This window comes from Seriola lalandi, unplaced genomic scaffold (genome assembly GCF_002814215.2).
Source record: "Seriola lalandi dorsalis isolate HSWRI2012SDOR001 ecotype SW California unplaced genomic scaffold, Sedor1 jcf7180002054516, whole genome shotgun sequence".
Classification (NCBI taxonomy): Eukaryota; Metazoa; Chordata; class Actinopteri; order Carangiformes; family Carangidae; genus Seriola; species Seriola lalandi.
Genome location: NW_019525069.1, coordinates 321,135 through 335,988, shown reverse-complemented (window position 1 = coordinate 335,988; position 14,854 = coordinate 321,135). Strand labels below are relative to the sequence as shown.

Sequence of the window (14,854 nt, the reverse complement as noted above, 5' to 3'; positions counted from 1 at the left end):
GTTGCTACAGCAAAGTTGGGACACCGGCTGAATTTAGATGGGGCAGCCCTGAATGGAGTAACACTGGTAGGCTGGCAGGAGGTTCCAGTTTCCATGGTCTTTATTCTTACTGTGCCTTCAGCGAATTTAAATATTAGTGCCATTAGCTAACCTCGGCCAGCTGTTCACGGCCTGGCTCATGGTGTCATCGGCAAACTTTTTACATCGTCGTTCCACGTTGTCAGAGGAAATCTGAGTTTGTCTTGTCGTTTTATTGGCCTCACAAACAGTGCGACACTACTCCGGCTGACATGTGGGATAAACAGCTTCTCTGATGAGTTGCCTTGATTGGTTCTCCAGGAGGATGTTTATGACTGAGAGCTATTTCTACTCAGGCCTCCGCCCCGGCTGCCCGCTCTCCTGCCCATGCTGAAATCAGTGTGGCTGACGAGCTGAGCTTGTGTGTGGCGGGGACTTATGTGTCAATGTGTGTGTCACGCCTTTTCAAACTGAAGTTTCTGTCAGGAAGTGTCAGTTAGCTTCCTTTAACACTCAGATGTTTTACAAATAACTACAGCACATGGGATAGGACTTGGGAATTTCCAGTGTCTGGATGGGAATAATGGGAGAATCTGCTGTCAGAGTGTTTTATAGCCTTCAAGTCAACCACATAGGAACATGCGTATTATCATGCATGACTGTGGTGGTGTGTAAAGGAAACCTACTGATTAAATGTCCTTAAAGTGACAGAGAATGAAAAGAGCTCGCTATGTAAATGCCCTTTGCCGTGAGGAATGCACACACTCTCAGCCCAAATAGGAAGTCAAGGAGACGGAGAATACATCTTATCTAGACCATGTCTCATATTATACCTTTTTACTAATGTACATCACGACACTGTGGCTGCAACTGTTCATGTTGTTTACTATTAATTCAAGTCAGTTTTATTTATGCTTTTATTTTTGCCTCAAAGGGTTTTTACAATCTGTACAGCCTACAACACACTCTGTCATTAGACCCTTCGTTTCTGTAAGGAAAAACTCCCAAAAAAGCTATTTTTGGGGGGCGGGGTGTTGACATTTAAATGCGTTTTGATCCATCCTTTTTTTGTGCATTTTCAGTTTGTGCATTAAAAAAAAAGCCCTGATTGGAGAGAGGAAATTTGCTGCCACTGACTGTTTATCTTGATGCACCCAACTCCTAATAATCACATAGCAATAGCGGAGATGTGCATTTATTTGCATTCTATGTTTAAGACTTCCTGGAAATTTGGTTAAAAGTTGCACAACACTTGATGGAAACTTGACTAGGTATAAAAATAGTAAAATTGCTATGTGGCGAAACGGAATGATAATCTGTTGTTTGGTCTATTAACTGTCCAAAAGGTTCCCAGAGTTTACGGTAAAGTCTTCAAGTTCTGCAAAATCAAAAACAGTCTCTAATACTCACTCACAATCACATCACTTTTTTGTATCAAAAAAAGCAAGTTCAAATGAGTTTGGAATGGCACATAATTCATTTGAACTAATTCAAGCTGATGGTGAATTTTAGGAGCATCTGCTGGACCACAAGGCGAACTGCTTCAAACGCTCCGATACGCTTATAGTCTGTAAATTTTGAATTTGAGCAGGTCATTACAGTTCCAATATTACGTTCAAAGGATTGCTTAAATTTCACATAAGAAGTGACAGCCCCTACTGTACAAGACTCAACTGTGTGGTCTTTGTGCAAATCCTGTCCCTGTGAGAGGGAGCTGAACCTTAGCCATCTGGCTGCCAGATGTACCACTACTTTTGTCGGTCCCCTCTGTAGAGACTTGAGTCTCTATTGCATGAATCTACTCCCCAACATCAGACTGGAGATAAGACAAGGAACGTGGAGGACGCTGCCTGAAAGCTCTTGTAGGTTTTTTGCCCAATGCCAAGCAGCCGAGCGCTTTGAGCTCCCATGAGGGGTGTTTCCCACCGACTGGGGGTGGGCGAGGGGATTCAAAAGAGGAAGATTTCTTTTTGGATGTGATGCCAAGTTCTCACACTCCTTTGGAACCATGGCAGAAAACAAGCAGCAAAGAAAAGGGTCTGGAAGTGCAGATCGCTCTTCAACTCACACGTAAGACCATGAATTTTGGTGGATTGTTGCAGCATGGAGGGTATTTGTTGTTTTTCCTGTGGCAGTCACAAAATTATGGCAGCCTAGATGCTTTTGGTATGTGGTGAGGACTCAAATAGATTTGGGCAGCCGGGGCACAGTATTCTTAAAAACTTAACTTCCTTTTATGGAAGCTAAGTTTTTTTTATTGGGTAGATACTGAGCGTCTTTTTTTACTCCTTAAGCGTTTTTACTCCTCAGTTATATGATAGCAGCATATTTCCTAAAATCATACAATTATTCAAGACAAGCTTTTTGTGTTTAAAAAAAAAACAAAAAACCCAAAAACATTCCAGCAGACAAAGTAGCCTAACAAGCAAATCAATATGTCGTTGTCTTACCCTTGAGAAGAAAATCTCTACCGAATCAAAAGGTACATGGTTGACCTGCCCACTCAGCTACAGACGCAACAATGAGGGGAGTAGCGGTGACTCACCCGCCACTTCTCTCTCCACAGAGCCTCTCTGCACAATGAGAGTCCACTCTGTTCAAAGCTGGAGATCACACACAGAGGTGCTCTGAGCTCAGGCGGCAGCAGACTACCCCGCCATACCCCTCAGCTGTATCCCATGAAGTAGATATTGATGTTGGATTGATTCTGTGCTCTTGGTCTACACTTTGCCGCTCCAGTGTGACAGTATGTGTATGTGTGAGTTTGTGCTGGGTGACATACTGTCCTTTCTAAAAAAATGTTTAAAGGTTTTATTTGGGAATTGTGTGTTTTTATTTTCTTCCTCTGATTGTGCGCTCTGTTGCTGTAGTGTCCTGATCAACTACATGTTATAAGTGATGTTAAGGAGCCGTGTTGTTCCTGACACTGACTGCTAGCTTGTCGGAAGACTCGTTTGTTTATCTGCAGAGCTCCCTGCAAGGCTCACTGTTTATTCAAGGGGGAGGAGGGTTTGCTTGAAACCTGTGGCTGGCTCGCGTGGGTGTCTGAGTGCTCTGTATCAAGTTGTATGATTAAAATATAAATACTGTCACACTCAACTGTAACCCCCTGCCACAGTGTTTTTAAATTGTAGCGATATGAAATTAAAGATGATTTTAATGTGTTTGAGTGCTGACTAATCCTGTAGCGAGGGGGGGGGGGGATTCTCTGCATGTTCTATCTCTATGAAAATACTTTACAAAACATGATTAAAATCTATGGCTCCTTATCAGAGGTACAGAGAGCTTTTTCTGCCTTTTTAATGTAATAAATACAAACGAATAGCAGGGGGTTGACAGTATTTCAATGAGAAATAACTCATATTTACAGTTTTTGGATTCATCAGCTGATTGAAATAGCTGTTTGTGCATCCACACTGTTTCTTGAAACCTCAGCATAAATATGTATCGAATTAGATAATTCGATACAATAATGCAAAGTCCAAGAATAATGACTTGGCATTTAGGAATTATTCACTTTCTTGCAGAGAGAACATAGCAGTTGCTTGCTTGTTGATCTTTAGTAGATATAATGTTTACCATCTTCACCATCTTTCTTTAGCGTGTTGACATGCTGAGGGTCATTTTTACTCACTTTACGTATGTTACTGTCACCGCCCACATACTGGTTGCTAAGGAATACATCCACTAGAGAGCAGCTCAGAGTCAAAAGTTTCTGACGACAACAAATATGGCGACGGTGGAGGAGATTGTTGTAATGTAACTCTGTTGAAAGAGATAAAAGCAGAAGCTGTGTTTGAGACAGCGGTGGACTGTGAGACCATTAAACACGTTGCATAACCTTTCCTCAAAAAGCTCTGCCATTTTTTAAAATGTTTCATTGTGTCCTATGGTCGTGTCTCGCATGAACTATTGGCTTCCCCCTCCCCCACGGTTTCCAGGGGTCTTTCATCTGTATCCATAAGCTTTTAGAAAACGTGCACAAATACAGAGAAAATGAACACAGAATATGGACAGAAGGCTCCGTCCGTTTCCTTATACGTATCTAACGTTGAACATAAATGTGCTGTAATATTTACTAATTGGCCCTGAACACAAAGTACATCTGAGGCTGATGGAAATTTCATTGTTTGTGCCAGTACTTGATCATAAACCAAAGTATTAGACATGATGAAATGTCTCTATCAAATTTCCCAACAGTCTATCCGGCAGTCAGGATTTACCAGTATGTTTAAAATGTGAAAAATCTGCATTATTTTAAATATGTATTAATACTATTTATACAATACCAGTGACTAGTACAGATTTTTTTCTTAAATCACATACGTGTGAAAGTGTGAGACATTAACCGACTAGCTTATCACACCTTAAATACGCCTATGTGTGTCGTCACTCCCCAAACATACTGTGTGTGTTGCCACTGTGTGTGGGCTTTTTATGAAGGTGTGTGAGTGTGTTTGCTTCCTGTTTCTGAGTCCGCTGTGATGTCATTCACAGCTGCTTGTGGAGCATGGGTACAACTGCCAGTGCCGCACCACAGCCTGTTTCCGTAGCGTCGCCGCTTGAGAGTGTCCATGGCAACGGGATGGCCGACAGCAGGCAGTCTCTTAGCATGAGCCCCTTTCAGACAGTCAACATCCACAACAACAAGGCCAAGTCCATTATCACCAACAAAGTCGCACCTGTCGTCATCACGTAAGTCCCTCCCCGAATCCGCGTTCTCACAATTGGGTGTTAATCCTCTTTGATCACTGTGGTGACATCCCCCCGCCCTCCAGCCGAAGTGTTTGCCCCTGTTATCATCTCATTTGTCAATTCCAGCCTGGCAAATAGTAGCTGATAATTGAATTGACCTCTTTTTACCAGCCAGACCTGCTGTTTTGTTCTGTTTCACAGGTATAATTGCAGACAGGAATTTCAGATTCACGATGAAATCCTCAAGACCAACTACAAGCTCGGTCGGATATCAGACACTATGCCCGAGCACTACCTGGTGCAGGTAAGGACGACACAACAAGCCCCTCTTCTCAGCTCCCAAGAAAGCACCGCACCGTCGCGGCGAGACGTTGAATCACGTCACCTGTCTTTTATATCTGCTCTTTTCACATTCACATGTCAAACTTACAGAGTGGCGTAGGAACATTGTCATGCGTCGTTTTATGATCTGGTGCAGCCACTGAAACAGGAATCGTTGTCACCCTCCTCTCAGGGCTTTGATGTGCTCTGTCACCTCCTCTGCCGTGGCTGGTCAAGCATGCAGTGTTTTTTGTCGGTGTAAACCCGCAGCTTCTGTTTACATGTGTGGGTAGGTTGGTAGTTTCACCTACACTAAGGTCACGTCCGCATGATAAACATCTTTTCCTCTCTTGGCCTTCAATCCAAACCAACCAGCAAAATCCAGTTCAGAGTCGTCGTCTTGCAACAGAACCAGTGGCGTTCTACAGATTCTGTTGTGTTGAACGGGTGCAGGGCTTTCGCCACATAGTTTGTCACTGCTCTGTGAGACTCAGTCCCGGCTCAGTTTTCCCTTTGCTGCGATGGAACAAATAACGTTTGCTCCTTACTGTGCTGTGCTACAGCCGCAGAAGTAAAAACAATAGAGTGGAAAAGATATTTATGCTAATAGTAAATAGCCATGCACAATGCACAATGCACTTATCATTACCTGAAGATGGAAGCTTTGTTGCACAGCTGTAGATCACAGACTTTACTCTGAAACTGGGTCTTACTTTAGTTCTTACTTTAACATGATGGACGGTAAGGGTTGGGTTCCTGATAGCCTGTTCCATTTTGGATCCAGTTCCGACTCTCTATTAAAATATGGAGGACTGGCAGGAGGGTACTCATGACGAGGGGGGGGGGTTCCTGTTTAAATATTTATCTCACACCTGAAGGGATGGGGTTTGATAGCTTTTTTCGACTCTAAATCCAGTTTCAAATCCTCTTATTATTATCTTATTGAATGAGAGCTTCACAAATCCATGTGTTTCACCACCCTGGAACAGGGTTGTGGTCAGTGACTTGTATTTATGTGTATATAGTCAGGCAACTCAGAATAACATTATGATTTGATTGATCGGTAAAGTCCAGTAGTGTAGGAATTCACATTAAACTCTAATTTATACTTCACAGCGTCAATAGAAGCTGAAGAATATGACAGTATTTTGACTCAGCTCAATTGAAACACAGTTTAACTGATCTTGCGGAGATGGAGGTTACAGAGCAGAGATTTAATCTGTTGAGTCAACAGAGTAACCAGACTGTGTCAGTTCATTTGTTTGCCCAACTGAACGAGGAGGAAGCAAAAGAGATTTAGACTTTTTCTAATTGTTTTTGTTAAATAAAACTCAGCTAAAAAGCTTAAAATGGCAGTGAAGTTGTTTTCACATTTTTTTATTTTTTTTTTAATCCAACCACTTTAGTGTTGACCTATTTGCTCTGCAGAGTTTACAAATGCTAATGAATGCTAGGGTGGAAGCTCATGCTGGATTCAGATGAATGCATTGCTTTGCAGGGGGAGTACTTCATGGTCCAGGACGTGTACAGTAAGGCTGATGTCCTGAACACCACGGGCAGCTACGGGGCGCCCAACTTCCGCCAAGTGAAGGGATCCTACCCGCTGTTTGGGATGGGCCAGCCGAGCCTGAACGGCTTCAAACAGGTTCTCCAGAGGCTCCAGGCGCAAGGACGCGAGGTCACTGTTAATTTCCTTTTTATACATGTTACTAACAGCAGAATTTCAGACGGCTACACTTAAGCTCACATAAATGGTTGATAGAGTCTGTGGTAGATTTTTTTTTTCCCCCTGTGTTGGTGCCTGTGTTGCTCTGCCTGGGCTCTTTCTAGCCGTGTTGTCAGTAAATATTTGAGGAGTCAAGTGCTCAGTGGAGGCTGTGGCTGAATTGTAGAACTGAGCAAACAGAAAGTTGCGGTCATGTGTACCAGTGGAAAATGAATCTCTTTGCTTACAGCAGCGAGAATCTGACCGTAATTGAAATGAAATTGACAAAATTATACATCAGGCCTCTCTAAACTCCTTACTCATGTGCTGCATGTCATATGACAACGGATTGTTTCCAGTTGCTCTGGGAAGTGGTGGAGTTGGTAGTAGGCAACAAGCGTTTACTTTTAAAAACCTATCATTTGATGCTCTATCTCGCTGTGCTTTTGCAAACAGGAGGTTATATTCTTCTGTGTAAGAGAGGAGCCGGTGGTTTTCCTGCACAAGGATGACGACTTTGTGCCGTACACCCCCAGGAGGAAGGAAAACCTACACGAGAACCTCCACGGCCTGGAAAAGGAGATGCTGGTGGAGAGCCTGGAGCTCACCATCAGGAAAGAGGTGGTGAACACACACTTACTCAGCATCCACATGTGATAAGGTTTTGTTTGATACGGTACAGTTTATAGAAACCTCGTCTTCCCTCCTCCACAGCTCCACGACTTCGCCAAGCTCAACGAAAACATCTTCTACGTCTACAACGACATCGAGTACTTTAAAGACGAGCCACAGAAGATGTCCATCACGTGTGAGGAGGACATCCATGTGACTGAGGAGGTCTATAAGAGGCCCATGTTCACCATGCCAACCTACAGGTTGTTTACATTGTTCCTTTATTAGCCCTTAACCTCCTCGTCTCGCACGTCAGTTTAGACGGAGCAGCGCGTGGCTGACTGCTGCAGAATATGCAGGGCAGGTTATAAATAGTGGCGCTTGTTTGTGCAAAGGCTGGTTGCCCTGCTTTTTTGGAAGACAGGGGCATGCAAACACTGAAGACTGCAGCATCCTGTTTCGCAGCAGAGTCGACTTTATGTCACGGGCTGCGTGCGACATTTCCAGGTCAAGAGAGGAGAGCTGAGGCCTTGTCTCTGACTCTTTTGAAGTTTTACAGATGTTTTATTATAGTTTGAAAGCTCAGGTGGCTTTCTTTTATTTTTTATAAAGGAATATAAATGATCTCATGATTCTGATCTTTCCCATCATCCCTTGTGGATTGCTGGAAAAAGTTTCTATCTGAGACACGAGGGAGCTCGGCAGCCGAGTCTGTGCTTTAGGGTCAAACGTTTATGCGCAGTGTGTTGTGACCTACATAAGCATGATGTTGACACAACACAGGCGCGGGTTCAACTCTCGGTAACAACATGTTGTCTTGCAGGTACTACAGATTACCATTACCAATGGAGGGAGCACCACTGGAAGAAGACTTTGACGCATTTGTTAGCATACTCAGGGTAAGCCCACTTAAAACTGTCAGTCATGGCACAAGCACACCAATTAAATTAACCTTTTTTGGTTGTGTTTTTCTCATTGGTATTGTGTTTTGATGTGCCATTAAAGTTATTAATGGCTGGAAATATTGGAGTGCATCTGGACTGTCTCACGGAGGCAGCGAGAAGGTCATAGCAGCTTTTTTTTTTTTTTAGATCCACATGTAGCCTTTTGAATCTGTCCTGACTGTGCTATCAATCAGTAATAAGTGTGATAGTTATTTTAAAAAAAAAAAAAAAAAAATCGCAGAAAACCTGCAGCTTGTACTCACTTCATGTCCGTTCTTCTGGTCATCCGTTCTGTCTGGTTTCCGTCCTGCCCTTAACTCACACAGGATGTTCTATTCGTCTTGTTTTGCCCTTTTTTGGACTGACTTGCAGCAGCCGGTCCAGTTCCCTGTGGTTGGAAAGTGGCTCCTGCTTTTTTTTTTTTTTTTTTTCATTCAACACAGTTTGGATCTGAGCTTTACTGAGTCCTGCCATACTCTTTCTTTCACTATTGCACTTTCTGTCTGTAATTCTCACTTATGATATTGTCCTCCTAAAGACTTCCTTGATGAGAGATCCTTCACTTCCCATTTTGAACAGGCTTTAAAACCACTTTCCTCATCTCATCTCAGATATTACCAAAACCACAAACCTTATGACCCAGTAAAAACAGATTGCTCTTAAGTGGACTAAACTAAACTGTGCTAAATTTGGCTGAAATCTTTCTGAGTAAAAGTAATAAGACTTAGAATTTTTTGACCCACGCTCACTGGGTTTCATCTTTTGTACTGCCGTTATGATAGTAACATGTTATTCCCACCATAAAGATGAAGCGACGCTCATCTCTTTAAAATAGCACCACTGAGTCTCTCCCCTCTACACGTGCTCTGTTTTCCAGGAGAGCCCCAGCTTGTCTCTGGGCCATGATGCTTCCCGGCCGCTGCCTGCGCTGCTCTTCAGCTGCCAGGTGGGCGTCGGCCGCACCAACCTAGCCATGATCCTGGGCACGCTGGTCATGAATCGCCTGAGGGGAGATTCACAAACGCCGTCTCAGTAAGAGCTCAGCAGCAAACGCATCTGGAAAACCAGGGACTTCATCACATGTTTAATAAATCAGTCTGATGATGAAATCATTCGGCATTTTTTGTTGGATGTCAGGTAAGATCGGAGTTGACCGTGTTTGCTTTTGTTTTGCAGAGTCGAGGAGGCAGCAGCTTCACAGACCAAACCACTTTTCCAGGTCATCCAGTCTCTGATCAACAAGCTGCCTAATGGACAGCAGGTCATGGAAGAGGTAAGGCAGAATACTTACACCATCATAACAAAAAAACAGAATAGATCATCGCTATGTCCTAAACTACAATTCTTAAAGCAATACAGTGTGGCTTCTTCAATGAGGGAAAGAGAGTAGATGTAATTTTAAGAATTTATAATTATTATTGTTATTTATGATTCAAAACAAAGTATTTGTATATGTCTTCACCATTTCTGGATGGGATCTTCTCAGTTGTTATTTAAATCAAGGTCTTAAAAGGTCAAATTGGTTTTATTTCATTCTGACTCTGACACTCAAAAATGTTGAAGTTGGTAGTGGCTGATGATAATGTCTTTTTATTTGATAGGTTGACCGAGCCATCGCCCTGTGTTCAGAAATGCACAACATAAAAGAAGCAATATATGAGAACAAGAGTAAGCTGGAAGGGATTGGTGAAGATTATCAAATCCAGGTTAGTGTGACGTGACGCCAGCCACCTGCAGTTTGGTCTACCGCTCAACTAAAGCTAAATAAAGTAAAAGCGAGACCACAGACAGGGTAATGATGGTGCATGAAAAGTCCTCATCAGTGTGGGCTCTCGAGCTGATGGGGGACTTAAGTAACAGAGTTGAATATTTAGCATAATTATCCCCCTGTCTGTCTGTCTGTCTGTTTACTTTGTCTGTCTGTCTGTCTGTCTGTCTGTCTGTCTTTCTGTGAGGAAATCAGTGGGATCTTAAATGCAGGTTTACTTGAGGTTGCTCACCTTACAGAAATATGAGCTGCCACTATCAGGAGATATTGAGGCTTCTGTTTGTTTCTTAGGGAAGCAGTACCAAAGACTACTTTCTCAACAGAACCATGCAGAGCTTGGAGCGCTACTTCTACTTGATTGTATTTAATGCATACCTTCATGAACAGGTAAAGTTCTTTCTTTACCGATACAAATGGATATTCATCAGAGGTAGATTCCAAAATGATCAGAGTTGTAACTGTGTTGTTGTATTTTGCAGTATCCTCTTGCCTTTGTGTCCAACTTCAGCCAGTGGATGTGCTGCCACGCGTGGCTGTACCGTCTGCTGGCCTGCATGGACCTATCAGAGCTGTCAGCCCCAGCCGAGCTGGTCACCAGGGGAGCCCGCATCCTGGTGAGGAAGTCAGACGCAGAAGGCTGATTCTGTGGTCTGTAGGCTTTTGATTATATCTGTGTCTGTAATGTGAAACCAAAACCATGCTGTGCAGGACACAGATATTGTCTCAGTGTTTATACATACAAATTCTAATGCTGTGTGTTTTTCTTTTTCCTTTACTGATTAATCTCTTCACACGAAGTCCGTGTTTTATAAGATATCTCAAATCTGTCATCATCTTCTCACACAATCATGCAACCATCTGTGTCTTCAAACGCCTCATGCATCATGTGTGTAATGTGTGTCTGCGCAGGTTGCTGATGAGTACTTGGCTCCTGACGTGCTCAGCACAGTGAAGGAGATGAAAGCGGTCAACTTCAGACGAGTGCCCAAGATGCCTGTTTATGGAGTGGCTCAGCCAACATCAGAGGTGCAGAACATTTCCACGTTCTGTTATCAAATCAATACAAGAGCTCTTATTTACTCTGTGACAATAATTAATCGCAAAAATCCCAAACATAAACTTGAAGGATGGAGTGGGTGTAAGATTTACGCTGATTGTAATAGCTATCTCACTAAGTAATGTTTTTGCGCATATTAAAGATTATTAAAGGTTGGAGGCTCACAAATCAGCATACACAAGGAAGAGAAGATGTATTTGATAAAGACAGATTTTGCACATCCCCATCATCACAGAAAATTTAATGTCCGATTTTGTAATCATCACCAGTATGCATCCCTGCAGTCATGAATATTCCTGAGTGTAGAAATAGACTCGGAGGGATGACTCATGGTGATTTTTGTGGAGACTCACACGCCCACCTCAGGATGCCTGAGCCGGACTTCCACCTACTTGCCGTCTTATCGTAAAACTTTCTGTGTGCAGGGTGCCGGAGTAGTTTTGGCCCATCTGACGGATGAGAAGAGGAAGCACAGCCACGTGTTGTGGGTAAACTTGCAGAACGAGCTGGTGTTAGAAGGAAATGGTCAGATTTTTACACAGAGGGAGCCCTCGTGCCTGGACCAGCACATTCCTGTCCCATCATCTGACCCGCAGCTAATAGAGGTAGAGCAAAAATTATGCTTTTTAAGTGTTTTTCAGGGCTGATCCAATCAGATTAATGATCTGAGTGTTACCATTTCAAGCTTTTAGAGTTGCCCTATCTTCAAGCGGTTGAAGTGAAAGTGCTCTTTTTCCCTCCTGGCCTCTAGAAACTGGAGAAGTCTCTGACGGAAGTGATCCTGCAAGCTCAGAAGTGGCTGGAGGTGACGCTGGAGCAGGAGAAGCAGATGAAAATGTTTAAAAGCTGCCTGACGGTGCAGGAGATTTTCAACCAGCACAAAAGCTCCCACCAGGGCCTCGTCTACAAACGCATCCCTCTGCCGGAATGCAGCGCTCCAAGGGAGGAGGTAATCATCCGGGGGGGGTTTCATAAACGTGCACATACTCACAAACATGCAGGTATGAGTTGCAGAAATAGCTTCTAGCCTCCTTTAGTAGCAGTTTTTAATGTAGGGAGATGCCAAAAAATGAACCTTGTGCTCCCTCTGGTGGTGAAGCTTGTTACTGTTGTACTGAGCTTTTCACCATACAGTTATAAACTCTAATAAAATCTAATTTTACTCCTTTTTTCTATCATTCAAGTCATATTTGCTCATTTTCTTCATAATTATTCATTAATTTTTGATTTCTGTTAGAATATTTATCTGAATGTGAAGTAAAAATGTAAAATTAAATTTGTTATTGAGGTTAAAACAATCTGATTTAGCATGAATTCAACATTTTAATTAATTGTGTGCAACAAACATGATATCTGCTCATATAAAAATGGACTTTAATCAAGATTCAAGAATGTGATTGAATATGATATTGATATGTTGTTATATCCTTGATTGATTTCCTTATAATACACATAAATGTAGGTCAAATAAAGGGATATTGTGGTAGAGTTTCTGTGTCTATTTTTTGAATATGAACGCCGTGTGTTCTGTTGTTGCTCTCAGGATTTTGATAAGCTGCTGGAGGCCATGAAGAGCGCCTTGGCTGAGGACTCCCGCTCAGCCTTCGTTTTTAACTGCTCCAACGGCAAAGGCAGGACCACGACCGCCATGGTCGTCGCTGTTTTGACTCTCTGGCACTTTAATGTAAGACGCTTCCTGGAGTTTTCTGATGACTCAATGTGGCTACGATGTTTCCGTCATCCAAAATAACTCACAAACTCGTGTCTTCCACTTACAGGGTTTCCCAGAGTTTGCAGATGACGAGATTGTAAGTGTTCCTGACGCCAAGTACACAAAAGGAGAATTTGAGGTATGAACACTTGAAGCAACCAAACCATGTCCTTCACCAGCTTGTAAAGATGCGTTTACTTTGTTCATTTTTGAAATTCCATTGTAAATGGACGGAACATTTTTTTTTTTTTGTAAACTCAGAATTGCAGCCCTTCAAGGAATACTGATTGGATTTCCTTGTCAGTTCCATCTGCTCTTTCAGTTTCATGGTCAGATCCCATCTGAGTCTTTAGGGACTGTTTTCATATCAGTGCTGCGATGTGATCTGTGGCTGCACCTCTGAAGTAAATATTTTAGGAAATAAACAGTTATTGGGGCCGTAATCGAAGTGGATACACATAGCAAGTCAGCATAGTCACGTCAAAAAAAAAACCAAACAAATGTTTTTGGGAAATTCAGAATGTATCAAAAGCAGCAAAGAATCATGCCAACACATTTTAATTGTAATTACATTGATTGTCATTACCTTTTTCTGTTGAGTTTTTATACTACAGTTTTTATATTATTGTGTTTTTGCGTTGCACACACTTGATTGCATACATTGTACTATATCACACACCATAACTTCAGTGCAGGAGATGTTTGAGGGCTTTTCCAAGCATGCGTTTGCCTGTGGCAGGGCAGCTGTTATAAAGTGCGTTGTTGATGTCTACTGCATTCAGATTAGTGCGACCTCTTTGTTGAATCACACCACCAGTTCCTCCAAACAAACAAAACATGCAATACAACTGTATATTGAAGGGGTAATGTTCGTTAGTTTTCTAACCTCTAACTCTGCACCTGTGATTGAAAGCTTTGGCCAGACAAAGCCTGAAGCCAAAGCTTTTCTCCTCTGCTCTGAATAGTGTCTGTGAATTAGAGCCACTGGGGTTTTTTTTGTTTTTTGTTTTTTGTTTTTTTTCTTCCTTGATTCAGAGCGGTGACAATGAATCAGTGGTTGGAACCTGTTGGCCGTGTCCTCGGCACTGTAGACACGGACACACAGAAAGAGGCCACAATCTGCAGGCACACAATAACGCATGCCAGTCACAGCAGCGCGGCCACCGGAGTTTCTGGGATACACAGAGCTGTCGCCACGGAAACCTTGTCTGCCTCCAATTTAGCCGCCAAAGGAAGTGTGATGTCGCCTTATCTGGCAAAAAAGCTGTCGCTATGGCTGTGAGGTCCAAGGCGTTATGTGATGGAGGAGCTGGTGTTGTGTTACATAATCCTCTCCTAGTGTGATATGGAAGTTCCTGTGTGATATAATGAAAGTGTGACAGGCAATCCTGTGATAGGGCCCAGGTATATGAAGCATCTTGAGAAAATATTCCCCTTAGTAATTGATATTTTTTTAATAATATGTGTTGGTGAACACATTGGAGCATTTAGCAGCTAAAGAGCCTGATATTTCCCTCAGGAGTTGGTAGAGACCAAAAACAGAGCTAAAAAGAAGGTGATTATTGGACTTACATTCACATTATTTCAACTCCACATGAATGCTAGTGTTGCTCCGCGACTGCAGGGTGTGTCATATCACCTTAAAAAGGTGAAGATATGTCAGTGTCAGTTTTTTTCCACTGCCCCTGTGTGGCACATTTTATTTTCCATGACTGACATTTCCTGAGATACCCAATCAGTCATTTTTGACCATATCAAGCTAAGGTCCACACAAACACATCAATGAAAAGCTTAAGTTACAGATAGGAAAATGTCTTTTTGTAAAATTTAATAAAAAAATCAGTACAGGCCTATTTTACCTCAGTAATAATATTAGTGGTGTAAACAAAGCAATAAAAAGGTTTCATAACATATATTAACAAGCATGTCATAGACTGCCACTGTCAGTAAGATACATAGTAGGTGAGAGAAAGAAGAGAAATCCTAAAGAGAAATGTGTAGAAGTTTTATTCAAACTGGCACA

The 14,854-nt window shown here is 42.4% G+C and overlaps 1 protein-coding gene across 3 annotated transcripts in view; it reads left to right on the top strand.

Moving 5' to 3' along the window:
* Window positions 1-14,854, top strand: part of pald1a (phosphatase domain containing paladin 1a) — a 52,682-nt gene that overhangs the window by 6,213 nt on the left and 31,615 nt on the right. For 2 of the 3 annotated variants that reach the window (XM_023413401.2, XM_023413400.2), the window contains exons 2-17: window positions 4,516-4,713; window positions 4,915-5,017; window positions 6,533-6,712; window positions 7,196-7,360; window positions 7,454-7,614; window positions 8,175-8,250; window positions 9,173-9,327; window positions 9,472-9,568; window positions 9,897-10,001; window positions 10,355-10,450; window positions 10,543-10,677; window positions 10,973-11,089; window positions 11,546-11,725; window positions 11,872-12,069; window positions 12,664-12,804; window positions 12,899-12,970. In XM_023413401.2, the coding sequence (XP_023269169.1) occupies window positions 4,529-4,713; window positions 4,915-5,017; window positions 6,533-6,712; window positions 7,196-7,360; window positions 7,454-7,614; window positions 8,175-8,250; window positions 9,173-9,327; window positions 9,472-9,568; window positions 9,897-10,001; window positions 10,355-10,450; window positions 10,543-10,677; window positions 10,973-11,089; window positions 11,546-11,725; window positions 11,872-12,069; window positions 12,664-12,804; window positions 12,899-12,970 (2,166 nt within the window). In that variant the 5' untranslated portion in view covers window positions 4,516-4,528. Of the gene's footprint in view, window positions 1-1,853; window positions 2,089-4,515; window positions 4,714-4,914; window positions 5,018-6,532; window positions 6,713-7,195; window positions 7,361-7,453; window positions 7,615-8,174; window positions 8,251-9,172; window positions 9,328-9,471; window positions 9,569-9,896; window positions 10,002-10,354; window positions 10,451-10,542; window positions 10,678-10,972; window positions 11,090-11,545; window positions 11,726-11,871; window positions 12,070-12,663; window positions 12,805-12,898; window positions 12,971-14,854 lie in introns of those variants that run through there. The other variant, XM_023413399.2, reaches the window with a different exon arrangement.